Source organism: Heterocephalus glaber, unplaced genomic scaffold (assembly GCF_053883595.1).
Source record: "Heterocephalus glaber isolate CG9 unplaced genomic scaffold, H.glaber_assembly_v1.0 deba00000818, whole genome shotgun sequence".
NCBI lineage: Eukaryota > Metazoa > Chordata > Mammalia > Rodentia > Bathyergidae > Heterocephalus > Heterocephalus glaber.
Genome location: NW_028258164.1, coordinates 14,931,820 through 14,949,644, shown reverse-complemented (window position 1 = coordinate 14,949,644; position 17,825 = coordinate 14,931,820). Strand labels below are relative to the sequence as shown.

Below are 17,825 nucleotides of genomic sequence, written 5' to 3'. Positions count from 1 at the left end.
TTTTTTGTTGACTTTGCCCCTGTGATAGTTATTTTCTTTCTTAACCATACAATTGGTTTTTCTTTCCTATTTTAATAGCAAATGCGTCAGAAAAGCAAGCAGCAAGCTAAGATAGAAGCTACACAGAAGCTAGAACAGGTGAAAAATGAGCAGCAGCAACAGCAGCAACAGCAGCAGCAGCAGCAGCAGCAGCAGGAGCAGCAGCAGCAGCTTGGTTCTCAGCACCTTCTTGTGCCGTCTGGTTCAGATACTCCAAATAGTGGGGTACAAAGTCCCTTGACACCTCAGCCTGGCAATGGAAATATGTCTCCTGCTCAGACATTCCATAAAGACTTGTTCTCTAAACAGCTACCCAGTACCCCTGCTTCCACACCTTCAGATGATGTGTTTGTCAAGCCACAGGCTCCACCCCCTCCTCCTACCCCATCCCGAGTTCCCATTCAGGATGGCCTTTCTCAGTCTCAAATGTCTCAACCACATTCTCCACAAATGTTTTCACCTGGATCTTCTAACTCCCGACCTCCATCTCCAGTCGATCCTTATGCAAAAATGGTTGGTACCCCTAGACCCCCTCCTGGGGGCCATAATTTTTCCAGAAGAAATTCTGTTGCTCCAGTGGAAAACTGTGTGCCTTTATCGTCAGTACCGAGGCCCATTCAGATGAGTGAGACAGCACCCAACAGGCCATCTCCAGGCAGAGACTTATGTTCTTCCTCCACAACAAACAGTGACCCCTATGCAAAGCCTCCAGACACACCTAGGCCTGTGATGACGGATCAATTTCCCAAACCTCTGGGCCTGCCCCGCTCTCCTGTGGTTTCAGAACAAACTGCAAAAGGTCCTCTAGCAGCTGAAACCATTGATCACTTTACTAAACCATCTCCTAGGGGAGACACTTTGCAAAGACAGCGGATACCTGACACGTATGCACGACCCTCTTTGACTCCTGCCCCTGCCGATAGTGGCCCTGGACCTTTTAAGACCCCATTGCATCCTCCACCATCCTCTCAGGATCCTTATGGATCGATGTCACAGGCATCAAGGCGATTATCTGCTGACCCTTATGAAAGACCTCCCTTGACACCAAGACCTGTGGATAATTTTTCTCATAGTCAGTCAAATGATCCATATAGTCAGCCTCCCCTCACCCCACATCCAGCACCGAACGAATCTTTTGCCCTTTCTTCAAGGGCTTTTTCTCAACCTAGCACTATGTCAAGATCAGCATCTCAGGACCCGTATTCCCAGCCTCCAGGAACACCACGACCTATGGTAGATTCTTATTCCCAGCCTTCAGGAACAACTCGATCCAATCCGGACCCCTATTCCCAGCCTCCTGGAACTCCCCGGCCTACCACTATCGATCCATATAGTCAGCAGCCGCCAACCCTCAGGCCTTCTACACAGACAGACATGTTTGCTACATCTGCAGCTAATCAGAGGCACACTGATCCATATGTTCATCCTCCTGGGACACCAAGACCTGGAATTTCTATTCCCTATTCTCAACCACCAGCAGTACCAAGGCCAAGAACCTCAGAGGGTTTTACTAGGTTGTCAGGTGCAAGACCAGCCCTCATGCCGAACCAGGACCATTTCCTCCAAGCAGCACAGCACCGAGCACCTGCTTTACCTGGCTCTTTGGTGAGGCCACCTGACATGTGCTCCCAGGTTCCTAGGCCACCTGGGCCTGGCCTTTCAGACACATTCAGCCGAGTTTCCCCATCCACTGCTCATGATCCCTATGATCAGCCTCCAATGACTCCAAGATCTCAGTCTGACTCTTTCGGAACAAGTCAGGTTACTCGTGATGTTCCTGAGCAGCCAGGGCCTGCTCCAGAGGGTGGCTTTAACACCTCTGCAAACTCTCCCATGAGTTCTCAGGGCCCACAATTCTCCAGCGTGCCCCAGGTTTCTGGGCCTGTGCCGACTTCAGGAGGAACTGACACCCAGAACACTGTGAATATGTCTCAAGCAGATACAGAGAAACTGAGACAGGTGAACAAAGTGCTTGTTTTTAGATGCTTTTAAGTGTAGTATTTGTGGAAGCTGTTCATTTAATCAAATAGTAAAGAAGATAAAACTGATAAAATTAATACCATTTGAGTTAGATTTAATATTTATCTAATTCTAGTTTTGAAATCATTAGGGAATCCTAATAAAAGTTTTTGGTTTCATTACCATGGTATGCCCCCAAAAAAGACCCAAATCATCTATTTTTTAAAGTAGTTTATCAAATAGCATGTTCCCAGCAGTGCGAACCACTGGTGGTACACGCATGACTGTCCCATGGGGCAGCTTGATGGGATTTCCTGTGACTTCCTAAGGGACCATTCAGAGCTGCCTAGAAGGAAGATACATGAATTACAGCCTGCTGTCATCATGAACATGTTAAATGTAACAAGTGTTTTGTCAAACTTTGAAAGGTTTAGACATTTTAAACATACTGTAGCCATATAATGAACTCATTAAAATTTTAAAAGCCACTGGTAATCAGAAATTAGTGACTTCTGTTTCTTTCCATGCAGCGACAGAAGCTACGAGAAATCATTCTCCAGCAGCAGCAGCAGAAGAAGATTGCTAGTCGGCAGGAGAAGGGACCTCAGGACGCACCAGCAGTGCCTCACCCAGTGCCCCTTCCACATTGGCAGGGTGAGAGCATTGGCCAGGCCTTCACTCGACCTCCACCTCCTTATCCTGGGAACATTCGATCACCCATGGTCCCTTCTCTTGGACCTAGATATGCTGTTTTCCCCAAAGATCAGCGTGGTCCCTACCCTCCTGATGTCGCTGGTATGGGGATGAGACCTCATGGATTTAGGTAATGCTTTTCATTTCTGACCAGGTTTAAGTTGCTGATAGAAGGAACTGACAATAGTTACTGTTAATGAAAAAGTTGTTACTGTTTTTGTACTTTTTCTTCCTTCTGAGATATAATTAATGCTATTTTCTACTAATGATAAATCATGAACTTTTTTCTGCTTCTAAGAATTGTGAAAGTAAACCTTTGTTACTAAGTATTAGTGGTATTCCTTGCCTCCATAATGATGCAGTTTATCCTGTGAGTCAAGCCTCATCCTCCAGAATGGAGCTGCCACGTCAGGCACAGCCTCCTGTCACGATGAGAATCAATTTCTCATAATTCTCCTCTCTCCACTGTAAAGCATTTGTGGAGAGTTCCATATTGAAAGCATATTTCCCTTTCGGGGGTTTTCAGAATGAGATCGTGCTATAAAGTTAGCTGTGATGTATTATGACCATATTTTCTCTTTTGAAATGGCTAGTAGAAAGGTCAAAGCCAAATTTACTCCCTAACTATAATGAGAGAACCCTTTAAAATATGCTCTTTATAAGGTATGTGATTTAATCTTTTTTTTTTTCCCAGTACCAGGGATTGAACTCAGGACCTTGTACTTGCAAGGCAGGAGGTGGAACCACTGAGTTAAATCCCTGGCCCCTGTGATTAAATCTTGTACCTGTATCTCTTACACTATGTTCTTACCCTTATTTTCCCTTTCTCTTCTACATTAGTATTATTTCATATTTCTTTGTAAGTTCCCTATAATTATAGAATGAGATATATAATGATCATCACTCTATAATGCTTTTATGTACTTAACTTTTTATAGATGATGCTTACCCTTCATCTCTTCTAACCACCTGTTCTCATTGCCTTCAAGAAAGTAATCTGTCCAGTCACCACACTTATGCCTTTATATTCTCATGTACTGAGATATACAGTTTTCCTTTTTTGTTCAAGCATCCCCCAAATTAGCCTGCTCCACACAGGGTCCCTAAATACAGGAAAAAAGAAATGGACCCTACTCCAAAACTCTAGTAGTTTTGTACTTATTTCTAGGCAGTGATTCTGAAGGCTGTTCCTTTGTTCATGTTATCTAATCCTTTTATTTGGAACCATAATTTTTTAATTTATGGTCATTTTCCCTTTCTCAGCTTCATTCTAAATTCAGCATAATACTTAACTATTTGCTTTTTTTGTTTTTAGATTTGGATTTCCAGGAGGTAGTCATGGTACTATGTCAGGTCAGGACCGCTTCCTTGTGCCTCCTCAGCAAATACAAGGATCTGGAATTCCTCCACACCTGAGAAGATCAATATCTGTAGAAATGCCTAGACCTTTAAGTAACTCACAGATGAGTAATCCAGTTGGACTTCCTCAGCACTTTCCACCGCAGAGCCTGCCAGTTCAGCAGCATAACATACTGGGCCAAGCATTTATTGAACTGAGGCACAGGGCCCCCGATGGAAGGCCACGGTTGCCTTTCCCTGCTACTCCTGGCAATGTTATAGAGGCACCTTCTAATCCAAGACATGGTAACTTCATTCCCCGGCCAGACTTTCCAGGCCCGAGGCACACAGACCCCATGAGACGGCCTCCCCAGGGTCTACCTACTCAGCTCCCTATGCATCCAAATTTGGAACAAGTACCACCGTCTCAGCAAGAGCAAGGGCATCCTCTCCATCCATCTTCTATGGTCATGAGGCATATGAGTCATCCCTTAGGTGGTGGATTTTCTGAGGCGCCTTTGTCAACATCTGTACCAGCTGAAACAGCAGCTGATAATTTACAGATAACCAGCCAGTCTTCTGATGGCCTGGAAGAAAAACTTGATTCTGATGACCCTTCTGTGAAAGAACTGGATGTTAAAGACCTTGAGGGGGTTGAAGTAAAAGACTTAGATGATGAAGATCTTGAAAATTTAAATTTAGATACAGAGGATGGCAAGGGAGATGAATTGGATACTTTAGATAATTTGGAAACTAACGACCCTAACCTGGATGATCTCTTAAGGTCAGGAGAGTTTGATATCATTGCATACACAGATCCAGAACTTGACCTGGGAGATAAGAAAAGCATGTTTAATGAGGAGCTAGACCTTAATGTTCCAATTGATGATAAGTTAGATAATCAGTGTGTATCTGTTGAACCCCCCAAAAAGGAGCAAGAAGACAAAATTGTGGCTCTCTCTGAGAACCATTTGCCACAGAAAATATCCACTGTTCCCAATGAGATAAAAACAGAAGTCCTGTCTCCAAATTCTAAAGAGGAAGCCAAATCTGAAACTGAGAAAAGCGATGAGAGTATAGATGATGTTGACCCTCCCTGCTCTCAGGCTTCTGCTCACAGAGATCTAAGTGATGGGCAAAAGGGTTCCTTGCCACCATCTGATCCAGACCTACTTGAGAAAAGAGCTAATCGAGAAACTGCCGGCTCTAGTGCAAATGTCATTCAAGGATCCACTCCACTGCCTGCTCAAGATATAGTGAACTCTTGTGACATAACTGGATCAACTCCAGTCCTCTCAAGTTTACTTGCCAATGAAAAATCTGAAAGTTCAGACATTAGGCCCTTGGGATCTCCCCCACTGACTCTGCCAGCCTCACCATCTAGCCATGTGTCAAGTTTGCCTTCTACTTTAATGGCACCACCTGGCCCTGTTTTGGATAATGCCATGAATTCTAATGTCACAGTGGTCCCTAGGGTAAATCATACTTTTTCTCAGGGTATACAGGTAAATCCAGGAGTCATTCAGGGACAGTCAACAGTTAACCACAATTTGGGGACAGGAACGCCTACAACTCAAAGTGTGCCTCTCTCAAGTCAGTCTGGTACCAGTGGCATATCTGGACCCCAACAACTGATGATCCCTCAAACAGTAGCCCAGCAGAATAGAGAGAGGCCCCTCCTTCTAGAAGAGCAGCCACTGCTGCTACAAGATCTTCTGGATCAAGAAAGGCAAGAACAGCAGCAGCAGAGACAGATGCAAGCCATGATTCGTCAGCGATCAGAACCATTCTTCCCCAATATTGGTAGGAATTCCTTTAGGTCTCTAATAGAGTACTATGGCCCTCACGGTGACAAGCAGTATGCTTATAAGAGTTCATTATTGAAAGTATGTTTGGAATAGAGCACTAATAGTATGGTTCTGTTCCGCCTGGAACTTTAAACTGAGTTTTAAAGTCCTAGGTAAATCAGGAGATTCAAAACTTATTCAACTCCATTGTTTGTGTTATCATTTAATAGAAATTAGAAGAACCTTCATTTTAGTTCTATCTGCCAACCACTTGTTTCTGTGTATTTTCAGTTATGGAAAGATAAATTTTAAAAAACTGTGATAGAAGTAAAGCTTCTTGCTGTCCTTGTGCATATAGCAAATACTTGGCATTTTTTTCCATGCAAGCCTCTAATCCATTGGTTTACAAATTTTAAAAACAAAAGCCATGCAATCAAAATTCCTCAATGCCTCTGAATATAGAAATTAACAATCAGAAGGCACATGTCTGAAGAATGCTCTTTTCTAAGTGAAATAAATGTTCTGTTCTATATATTACTAGTTTCACCATATTGATTTTTTTTTGCATTAATATGCCAAAATAGTTTCTCAGTAGCCTGTCAGTACCCTTCTTGTGAGGATATACTTTCAAGTAATTGGTACATTTTTTCCTTTAAAGAGCGATAACTAATTTAGTGGAATTTCTTAATACTGAGAATAACTTTAGATTCTCACTTCTGCTGTACATTGCTAAGGAAACTATTCTGATTATCACTGGATAAGCTTGAGTGAAAGGGAGACTTTTTCTTTTAATTATTGCAAGACTGAGGTATTAAGGCCTGTTTTTATGAATTACTGAAATTAAATTCAGGTTAAGGTTGTTACCATCTCATGATTCCCTTATGTAGTACAGAAACTTGTAATAATTATTGAATAATGAAGTGAAAAAGTTTGTAAATTATGTTTGTGATCCTTACATAAACCACTTAGTGTACCTTGAACCAAGTATGATGAAATAAGTAACTTTAAAATATATTTTCTCTTCAGATTTTGATGCAATTACAGATCCTATAATGAAAGCCAAAATGGTGGCCCTTAAAGGCATAAATAAAGTGATGGCACAGAACAATCTGGGCATGCCACCAATGGTGATGAGCAGGTAGGTGGAGGTGCTTACATTCTTAGTGTGCATCGAGATGGGCATGAGTCATTACTGTTTTCTAGGAGCTTACAGAAATGTAAAACCTATAGTCTAGATGAACAATAAATATTTAAATTGGTTGTTCGGTATCAGATATGATCAGATGTCAAGCATGACACAAATGTAAGGAATTAAATTTCATTAATTGTAGTAAAAGTAAACCCAGTAAAACACCATAGAAAGATTTGAAAAATTTGAAAGATTACCTTGGTCAATCAAGAAAGATTACCTTGGTCAATCAAGAAATGGACTATGTAAGTGTGTGCTTTTTTTTTTTTTTAAAGAATTGTTAATGCTAAGAGATATTTGCATTAAGATACTAAGTGACTAAGGCAAATTCATTTCTAAAATAAAATATCCCCAAACCACTTGTGGATCAGCAAAGAAAGTCAAGAGGAGTGGATAAGGTGACAGTTGGATGTCCCCCCACCAAGGGGGGAATGCATTAAAGAAGGATATAAGAGATATTTGAGTAATTATGAAATTAAAGTAATCATGATTCCTAAGAGTATTAACCACAGGGAACTGTTTGTTCAGTTTTGATTATGGAATTGTGTGTTCATTTTTTAAAATGCAGGTTTCTGAGCTCTACTGCAATCTTACTGACTCAGAACATACAGGGATGGTGCCCTCATGTCTATATTTTTAGGGAGCACTATGAATGGCTCTTAGGTAGATTGTTGTTTGAGAACCTCTGTCAATACAGTAAGCATGGAGCCTAAATGTAGCCTAATCATCTTGTTGAAAAATTCTTTTTAATAAATAGAAATATGAGGTATGGAATTGAATATAAAATCTGTGTAAATCTAAGATAAATGTATACTTTAGGGAAGTTTGAAATCTTAAGAGCATAGTCCTTTTCAACAGTCAAGATACTCTGGGTATAGTTAGGAAGCACTTTTAAGATCAAGAAATACAGTGGTTTCTAATGATTTTCATTATTGAGTAGCATTTATTAGCATTGTTTCTCTATCATAGGGGTTCTTAACCTTTTTATGTCTTAAGACTTTTCAGCAGTCCAGTAAAGCATTTGAAATTCCTCTGTGGACATTTTATATGCAGAAAATAATATTACAAAAGAAATCAATTATATTTGAAACAGTTATTAAAATAATGATTAATGGTATATGAGGTGTGATTAAAATACAATGAATATTTAGATATTAAAAATTTAGTACAGTAAAAGCTATGTCACCATTAAACCTCCTCACTTCAAACACACTTATTCCATTGTTCCTGCCTCTTTCTGAAGCAGATCTGGAAGACCTCTTTCACGAATGTCTTTAGCTGCTCTGTAGTGGCTGCCTCAATGCCCTAAATCAGTTCAAAACATTTATAATTCATGGTTATTTTGACTTTGAGTTAGAGCCAGAGGTCGCACCATGCCAGATCAGTAAATAAGGTGAATGAAGATATGCTGTAATGTACTCACAAGTCTGCCTTTCTGTTAGATGGTGCTCGGCAGCTGCTGTCAGTGTAATTTTTATCATATCTTATAAAGACACTCATGAAAAAGGGCTCCCTGTACCTGATACTTTAGGGTATATGCCTCCGCCATTAGGTGTATACTGGTGTATCAGTCCCTGAGGTCCCCTTAAGTGTGTAATTGAAGGGAAATGATAGTCTCTTCTGAGAGCAACAGTGAGCAGCATCTGGATTGAAATACAGTAGTTCCAGACCAGAGCTATAGCAGTGGAAGGGTGACAAATGACTTGGACCCATGCATAAGAAGTTAAAAACATGTATTCTAAATTCTAATTGTACTTAAATGGTACAGTGCAATATTTGGAATATATTTTGAAATTGTGTTATATGTATATCTTGGTATGTTGAAGCATTTGATGACTAAAAGAAGAAATACTTTCATATAAGCCATAATGCTCTGTTAAGCATTTATCTATATAACATTAATTAGAATAGGTAACATTTCTCCAAATAGTTTTAATCGTACAGCTGGATCAGTCACCAGTTTTAATTTGCTTTTTCATTAGATAGAGATGTGTGTGGCTTCTTGAGTTACTTCTTGTTTTTAGAATATAAAATAGCTAAGCTTCCAATTTCCTTAATTTACATAAAGAAGCTAAATCTTCACTGTCTTTTTAGCCTAGACGCTTGAATTACTTCACTTTAAAGTCCAGTCAGTCATGTAACAGAGTCCAGCCTCTCAAGTTAGCTTAAGTGGGTTCTCCACAGAGCCTCGCTGGTCCTTGTGGAGAGAATTACTTATCCCTCTGACCCCCACTTTCATGCCAAGTGATGGGTGTGCCAGCACCAAGTGTGCACTTCATGGAGGGAGGGAGAAACAGGTCTGCTGGCACAGAGGGTGGGCTTTGCAAACTGCTCTTGATGGGGAAAGCATTGCCACCACTACTATTCTTCTCTTCCCTGGAAGAGAAAGTTGTTAGACATCTAACATAACTTTGGTTGTAAATGCTCACCGTCTGATACTCTGGGCTTCTGTCTCACAGATTCCCCTTCATGGGCCCGATGGCACCTGGAGCTCAGAACAGTGAAGGCCAGACGCTGGTGCCGCAGGCTATTGCTCAGGTAACACTGCTCCTGTCAGTCACTCTGGAGGGCATGCTGTCCTGTTTCCCACCAACCACTCTTGTAGTGAGGTCCCTTACAAGAAGGAGCAGCAGCCCTGAGACCCTGCCAGAATATGCTGCCAGTGCAACAGAAGTAAAGATGGTTATTGCTTTTTAAACAAAAGGCAAATTGAATCTAAAAAAAAAATTGACTGTCGTTTCTGAAAATGACCTGTGCGCTTAAAGGTAGAAAGTCACTTGGAGGGAAGCCAAATGCTTAAAGCTTCTGGTTAGTCATCCATCCATTCATCCATCCATCTGTCCTCCAGAAACACATTTCATGTTCTCTACTTTGCAATTAATTAAACTGCTAGAATCAGTAGAAAGTAATGATTATAATTATTCATGTAGTCATGTTCTGGTTTTTGGCATAACTTAGTTTTTTGACTATTCACCATTTATAAGGAGTGTGACTATGCTGTATTCTTGGTGTCAAGCAGTGTCTGGGGACGTAGAAATGCTCTTTTCATATGATATTTTTACAATGATATTTTTAAAAATATCTCCCTAGGAAAAAAGAGCTACCTACTCTATATATTTTTTGAAAGTTTCTCTTTTACTCTACCAGTTAGACTTTGGACATGTTATGCTAATAGTGCTATCTTTTTCTTTACTTAAAAAAAAGGGCACCATTTGATTCATTGGGGAAAGTATAGTGTTTGTAGCTGAATTTTTTTTTTAAATCCCAGTTCTACTGTGAATTTACTGTGCAACTTTGGGCAGATTCCTTAACCTCTATTTTCTTGATTGGCCAGCTGTTACACTAATGACTGCAGTATTACAAAGATACCATATAATACATTCTGGCTGATTGTGTTGTTTGTAATTATTACCTTTTGTACAGCTTATGTCTATTAGAACTTGGAACAGTTGGGTAAAGTGTTTTTCAAAATTTTAACAAGCGATTATCAAGGAATTGTGAGATTAATAACTGTTCACGTCCAGTTTAGTGTTAACAGTATTTAATTTGGCCTGCTATTGTATTACAGATGAATAATTCTTTATCTCAAGCATACATGTTTTTCATACAAAAATCTAGAAAATACGGTAGTTCAGAGATAGAAATACACTGTCATGACTTAGATTATTAACCCACTATTGCATCTTAATTTCTGTATAAAAGTCAAAACTTGATTAAAGTTTTTTTTCCTATTTCTTTTTTGCTTTTCTTCTTTTAAAGTTATTTTTCTCCCTTAACTGAAGTGTGGAATTAAACATGTTTGTAAATTTTACTTATTTTAGGATGGCAGTATAACACATCAGATTTCTAGGCCTAATCCTCCAAATTTTGGTCCAGGCTTTGTCAGTAAGTATAAATCTAATAAGTTACCTGTTTTTTGGGGATTGCTGTTTGGCTGTACTTGTGTTGTTCTGTGCACTCAAAGCTAGTTCAGGAGTGCTGCCTTAGGCCTGAGTGCCCTCTCTCCTATCAAGTGTCACTGCCCTGGTAGGCAACTTTTTTTCAAGGCATGTATTTTCATTGCTTCTTTTTGCTCTGCATGAAGAATTAGTTAGAGATCTGTATTTTAATACAGAAAATTCATCTTCCCCATTCTCTTCGATATATTATTGTTGCTGTTTTCATTTATAGATTGGGCACTTTACAATCTATAGAATCAAACCACTTTTTGCTCTCATGACAGTCTACCAAAGTGACAAGGACACCAGATGGGAAAATCAAAGGGAAAAAAAAAGGAGTTGGGTTGCAGCATGGTGTGAAGGTCAAGTGTGCAGGATGCCACTGAACCCTTTCTGGTTATCCTCAGGGGTCCCAAGGTGGCTCAGGATAGTATTTAAAGTTCTCCCCAAACTGAACCTTTCTGAAATCTTCAGACTGTTTAGCTAACTTTTTCACCATTATCTTTCATTTTGCTCACCTCTGCTCTCCTGGTTCCAGAAACCAGAAAGGCTTTCCTTGCGGTAGGTCTCATTCTACCAGAAGCAGAACTTCTGAAACCTTGTGAAAAAGCCTGTTCTTGAAAATGCCCTTCAAATTTAGTAGACTAGATTTCAAGTTCATACATGTACTGGAACTTATGGGTTTAGGAACAAACCCAAAGTCTGAGCTTTTGAAATTCCCCTGTATTAATTATGATTGTAATTTGAATACATATTTGCATTAAAAATAAGTAAACTACTCTAACCAACTGGCTTTTTCTGGCTTTATTGTGCCCATTGGCTTTGGTCGGATTCTTAATGTATGACAATATTCTGTTATCATTGATGTTATTTTCAGCTAATGTCCTTCTAGGATTGTATTTATTGATTTCTTTGTCTTGTAGTGAGTCAGAAAGGAATACTCTGAATTTTTCACTATATGAGATGACCCCTTTTCTTGGACTTGGCATCAGTGGAGTAAAGTGCCCTTAGAAAATAAGGAGGAGAATATTGGTACAAGACAAGGAGATGTGACTGGGGAGATATAGTGGCAGTAGTAAAAAGAAAAGATTTTATTGGATTACTGTTCCCCTCCCCGTGTTTACAGAAATACAAAGTACAAAATTAAAATTACCAGTTTTTCAATTTACAGATTTCCTTATAAAACAAACTTCAGATTGATTCTTTCTAGAATGTTCTGGGTTCCTGCCCTCTATTTCATGTTTTCACTAGTGAGAGATTGGGAAAGCCTTATAAACTGAGGGAAATGAGCATGGGAAATGATTATCCAATCCATGCTCTGGACCAGATAGGCCTTACCTTCTCTCTTTAAAATGTGTAAAGTTGAAACTATAGAGTACACGTATAATTTAATATATACTTTGGCTTATGGGTTAGAGAATTTGATAGTTCTATAGATATAAAAGCATTAGATAAGTCTTCTGCCTCTCAAAGATTGGATTTGTAATATTTATAAGAATTAAGCTAACCAGTGTCCTAAGTATATATTCTGTGGCTTTATTAAATGTTTTTCTAAAATCTGCTACTTTATAGTTACATGATCTGATGTTTAGAATTTTGCTTTCAAATTTTCTATTAAATATCATGGTGAAATTGTATTGCCTTACAAAATGGATTTCTGTAATAATCTCAGACTATTCCGAAAATTAACACAGATGAATTTTTGATTTTTCCCTCAGATGATTCACAGCGCAAGCAGTATGAAGAATGGCTTCAAGAGACCCAGCAGCTTCTTCAGATGCAGCAGAAGTATCTTGAAGAACAAATTGGTGCACACAGAAAATCTAAGAAGGCTCTTTCAGCTAAACAACGCACTGCCAAGAAGGCAGGGCGAGAATTCCCAGAAGAGGATGCAGAACAACTCAAGCACGTGACTGAGCAGCAGAGCATGGTTCAGAAACAGCTAGAACAGGTAAGAGATGACTGTGCAAGGTGTAAGTGGTCAGCAGTTGAGATGTTTGGTGTGTCACTCACTAAGGACATAAGAGTTTGGTCAGTGTTATGTGGCATGCAGGAGTACACTGCTCCCAGGACTAAAGAGGTAACACTCCGATCCTCTCCCAAGTGGTGATCATCAGGCACATAACTTTCTGAAGGCCACTGAAGGGATTGAGTCTCCTAATTTAGGAGAACGATTGTCATGCTCTTCAACAACCCTGGTTTCTTTGAAATAATTCATGTATTTCCTCCACACTAAGAAAGCACTCGGCAAAGGCTGTAGTCCCACAGCATTTGAAAGTCTGGCTTGGTCGAGCTCTCTTAATATTTTGGGCTTATAATACATGGGTATATCTTACATCTAGGACTCATTCCTGAAAAGTGCAACCATTTTGCTGTCATCCACAGTACCAGATGTTTCTCAGAATGTTCAAACTAATTATATTGAAAAAGAAAGAACATATTAAAATTCTCTTGAAAATAAAGCAGAATGTTCAAAATGTGTTCAGAGCACACTCCTAGGTATTTATTCAAGTGAGTAAAAACTTAGGTTTATGTAAAACATGAATGTTTACAGCAGTTTTAGTCCTAGTCATCCAAAATTAGCACCTGTAGTCCCAGCTCCAGGGGAGGCTGAGGCTAGAAGATTTTTTTGAGCCCATGAGTTCAAGACCACACTGGGAAACATAGCAAGACCCCATCTCAAAAACAAAAACCTCCCACCCTACAAAATTGAAAGATTAAAATTAGTGGTTAAAGATAGTGTAGTATACCCATACAAGGGAGTACCACACAGCGAGAAAAAATAATGAACTATTGATACGTGCAGATAACTTGGGTCCCAAGAGTATTTTGCTGGGTAAAAGAAGCCACCCCCAAAAGTTTTATATTTATGTACAGATTGTATTTACATAAAATTCTTGAAGTAACAGCTTATAAAGATTAATAGACTATTGATGGCCAAGGGTTAGGAAGGGAGGAGGAAGGTTTGACTACAAAGAGATATGAAGGAGTTTTCTCGAGTGATGGTGCACTTCTCTTTCTTGACTGTAATGATAGCTACACTAATTTCCAGTATGTTAAAGCTCATAGACCTGTGTGTCAAATATTAATCTTCACCTTTGTCAGTTTGAATTTTTAAATTAGAGACCCAATGTAAATCCTAGGAAGAGGCAGGAGGTTTAATATAGATTGGCTCAGTAAAAGTTGAAGTGTTCCTTGTGTAGTGACCACTCTGAAAAGCACCACGTGTCTTGTCTTAGTTAACCTGGTCTAAAAGGTATGAAGGAATTGGTGTTGTCACCATTGTACAAACAGGTGAGCCATTTTGGAGTCAGGTGCCGTATCTGCGCATCTCTAACCATCAGAGGATGAGTTTGAACCCAGATGTCTTACCTTAAAGCCACTCTACCAAAATAATGTACCAACACAAAGCGATTATAACCTGTTGTTTAGAACTAGGAACGATTGAGAACAAAAGGCTTCTTTTCTCTTTAAATTCATTCTCTAGGCCTCTTTACTGCAAGTAAAACTTCTTTTAGAAGTAGAGACTTAAGGGCCAAGAATTTAGCTCAGTGGCACCGTGCCTGCCTTGCAAGTGCAAGGTCCTGAGTTCGATCTCTTGTACAAAAAAAAAAAAAAAGTAGAGACTTATAAAGCATGTTTAGCCCTTTACTGTCTTTGGTGTATTTGTATAAGATCTTTTGGATGAGAGCCCAGTTTTTTACATATCCATAGACGAAATCCTGTTTAGAACTTAACATGGCACTTTACTGGGAAAATGGGACATATTTTCTGTTAGGACATAGTTGCCCACAATCCCAGTGTAATATCAGTGAGAAAAGTAATTGACAGGAATGTTTTTTAAAATGGTCCAAAATGTTAGGGGAAAGGTGTGGATGACCACCTGGATGCTTAAATACTGTTGTAGCTGCTCTTTGTGCCTCTCACCTGCCTCATGAGTTACCAAACTGGTCAGGAGAGGTAAGAAGAGATGATTAGGGCACAACAAGAGGAGGTTCCAGGCCACTGTATAACCCCTGCCAGCACGGAGAAGGTGAGCTGCCCAGGAGCCAGGAGCAACCCCCGCCCCCGTTGAAATGAGGTGACACATAAACAAGTTTCAAATCCAGACTTCCAGATCACCTAAAACAACCCCACTGGAAACAAGATGGAACACTGTGATACTCAGCCACTTGAACTCCATGAACTGGCAACAAAAAGAGGATATGGAAAAAATGAAATCAGAAATAATTTCTCAGATAACAACAGAGATTGTGCCCGTACTATAAGACATGATTAATAAATCTAGAGTGGACACAGATTAAAAAAATAGAGGAGCTGAGGAACCAAATGGAATCCATAAAACAGATGCAAACAGATTTCCAGGAGATTAAAAATTCCACTGAAAGTCTATGCAGCAGAATGAGCCAATGTGAGGACAGAATTTCAGATATAGAAGATAACATTGCTGTTGGTGACCAGGAAAAGAAAAATTTCTTTAAAATTGTAAGAGACCACGAAAAATCAATCCAGCACCTGCTAGACAATGCAAAGAAGAATAACATAAGACTGATCAGAGTCAGTGAAGAAACAGGAGAGAGTTCAGATGACATTAAAAAAATTGTTCATAGAAGTGATGGCAGAAAACTTCCCAAGCAGGGGAGAAGATCTTGACATACAGATAAGTGAGGCATCTAGGACTCCAGCTAGCCTTGATCAAAAAAAATCTACACATAGGCATATAATTGTTAAGGTTCCAGAAACCCAACAGAAGAACAAAATTCTACAAGCAGTGAGAGAAAAGAAACAAATCACATACAAAGGAAAGCCCATCAGAATCACAGCAGACTTCTCAATGCAAACCCTCAAGGCAAGAAGAGCTTGAAGTGATGTATTTCAAGCCCTAAAGGAAAACAGCCTCCTACCCAGATTGATGTACCCTGCAAAACTATCTTTCAAAATTGATGGAGAAATAAGATACTTTCATGACAAAAAGCACCTTAGGAACTTCATGAATACCAAACCAGCACTCCAAAAAAATTTTAGACAATATTCTAGGAAAAGACAACGAGGATCACAACCCCAGGAAGCCCAGCAGAATGAATCCTTTGGGCGCGACAAGAAGCTAAATGCAAAGGGGGAGAATCCAACAAAAAGAAAAAGTCATGACAAGGATAAGTCAATACGTGTCAGTTATAACCATCAATGTTAATGGTCTCAATTCCCCAATCAAAAGAAATAGACTGGCAGAATGGGTCAAGAAGCAAGATCCAACAATATGCTACATACAAGAAACACATTTAATTCAAAAAGAAACTCATAGTCTGAAAGTTAAAGGGTAGAAAACAATACTCCATGTGACAGGAACCTGAAAAAAAAGGAGTAGCTATCCTCTTTGCAGATCAAGTGGATTTCAAATGAAAATCTGAAACACTCTGGTCCCAAGAATTTCAGATAAGGGATACTCAACTCGTATGTACAGATCTATTGTGAACATGTGTTTTCATTCCTCTTAAGTAAAAACTTAAGGACAGGACTGTTGGTTCTTAACAGTAATAGAAGAAATTCCTATATTGTTTTCCAAAATGGTTTTATCATTTTACATTCACAGTAGCAGTATTAGAAAGTTCTAACTGGTTCACACCTAAGCTGACATTTGTTCTTTTGAAACTTTTAACTTCATCTCCCTAATGAGTGTATAATTCAATCTTGTTATTGTACTGATTAGTATTTTTCTGATTCTAGTGTTGCACACTTTTCCTTGTACTGTACTGGCTATTTATCATCTTCTTGTGTCTGCTTTTTAATTGGGTTGTCTATTAATGAGGTGTAAGAGTTCTTTATATATTCTGGTCATAGGTTATATGCATTATAAATATGGTCTGTTTATGGACTACTTTTCATTTTCTTAACGATGACATTTAAAGTTCTAAATTTTGATGGAATCTCATTTATCATTTTTTTTCCCATTTGCTGAAAACACTATCTTTTCCTCTACTCTTGAATTGAGTTTATGTTCCATAAAATGTTAATGTTAAATAATCTTTCAAAACTCAGTGGACCATATATGTGTGGTTCTATGTCTAGATTCTCTGTTTTATTCCAATGATCTATATGTCTTTCCTTACACCAACACTGCTTTGATTATGTAGCTTCAGAGGAAGTCTTAAAATTAGGTACTAAATGTCTTCCAACACTGGTTTTTCTTCCCTTTTTTACTTTTCTAGGTCCTTTGTACTCCTACATAACTTTTAAATTTCAATATCCAATTCTTCATTTATAGCAAGGATACATAGACCTGAATTTTTATATATACCTTGTGTTTTCTAATCCTGCTAAATTCAGATACAGGTTCTAGGGGATCCTAGAGATTTCTTAGTATTTTCTCTGTCGATGATCATTTCATCTACATATAAAGATTTTACTTCTCCCTTGCCAATCCTATCCTAATTGTGTCATTTTATTGCCAGACTATTTTGGTTTGAGCCTAGGTTTCAAAGTTTAATGGACAGATGAGGAGTAGGCATATCTGCCCTTGTTCCCCACCTTAGGGAGAAAGCATTTTTTTTTTCTTTTTTTGGGGGGAGAAAGCATTTTATCTTCTCCATTCGTATAAGGCATTTTTGCTGGAAGCATGGAGTACATTCCTTTTATCTGTTGAGAAGGTTCTGTTCTACTTGTAGTTTCCTGATAGCTTTTACCATGAGCAGCTATAGAATTTAGTCCAATACTTTTTCTCCAACTAGTGACAGGATCATATGGCTTTTGCCTTTCCTCTGTTAAAATGATGACTTTTGGGGGTGGATCTTCCAATGCTGAACCAACACTGCCATCCCTATAATAAAACCACTTTACAACCGCCAGATCTGACTTCTGATAGTTTGTTTTGTTAAACACATTTTT

At 39.0% G+C, this 17,825-nt stretch overlaps 1 protein-coding gene across 33 annotated transcripts in view; it reads left to right on the top strand.

The window, feature by feature from the left end:
- Kmt2c (lysine methyltransferase 2C) overlaps window positions 1-17,825 on the top strand; it is a 268,017-nt gene that overhangs the window by 224,745 nt on the left and 25,447 nt on the right. For all 33 annotated transcript variants that reach the window (XM_087207697.1, XM_087207695.1, XM_087207696.1 and 30 more), the window contains 7 exons: window positions 79-1,998; window positions 2,529-2,821; window positions 4,007-5,832; window positions 6,843-6,954; window positions 9,465-9,543; window positions 10,827-10,890; window positions 12,662-12,894. In XM_087207697.1, coding sequence (XP_087063823.1) covers window positions 79-1,998; window positions 2,529-2,821; window positions 4,007-5,832; window positions 6,843-6,954; window positions 9,465-9,543; window positions 10,827-10,890; window positions 12,662-12,894 — 4,527 coding nt within the window. The remainder of the gene's footprint in view (window positions 1-78; window positions 1,999-2,528; window positions 2,822-4,006; window positions 5,833-6,842; window positions 6,955-9,464; window positions 9,544-10,826; window positions 10,891-12,661; window positions 12,895-17,825) is intronic.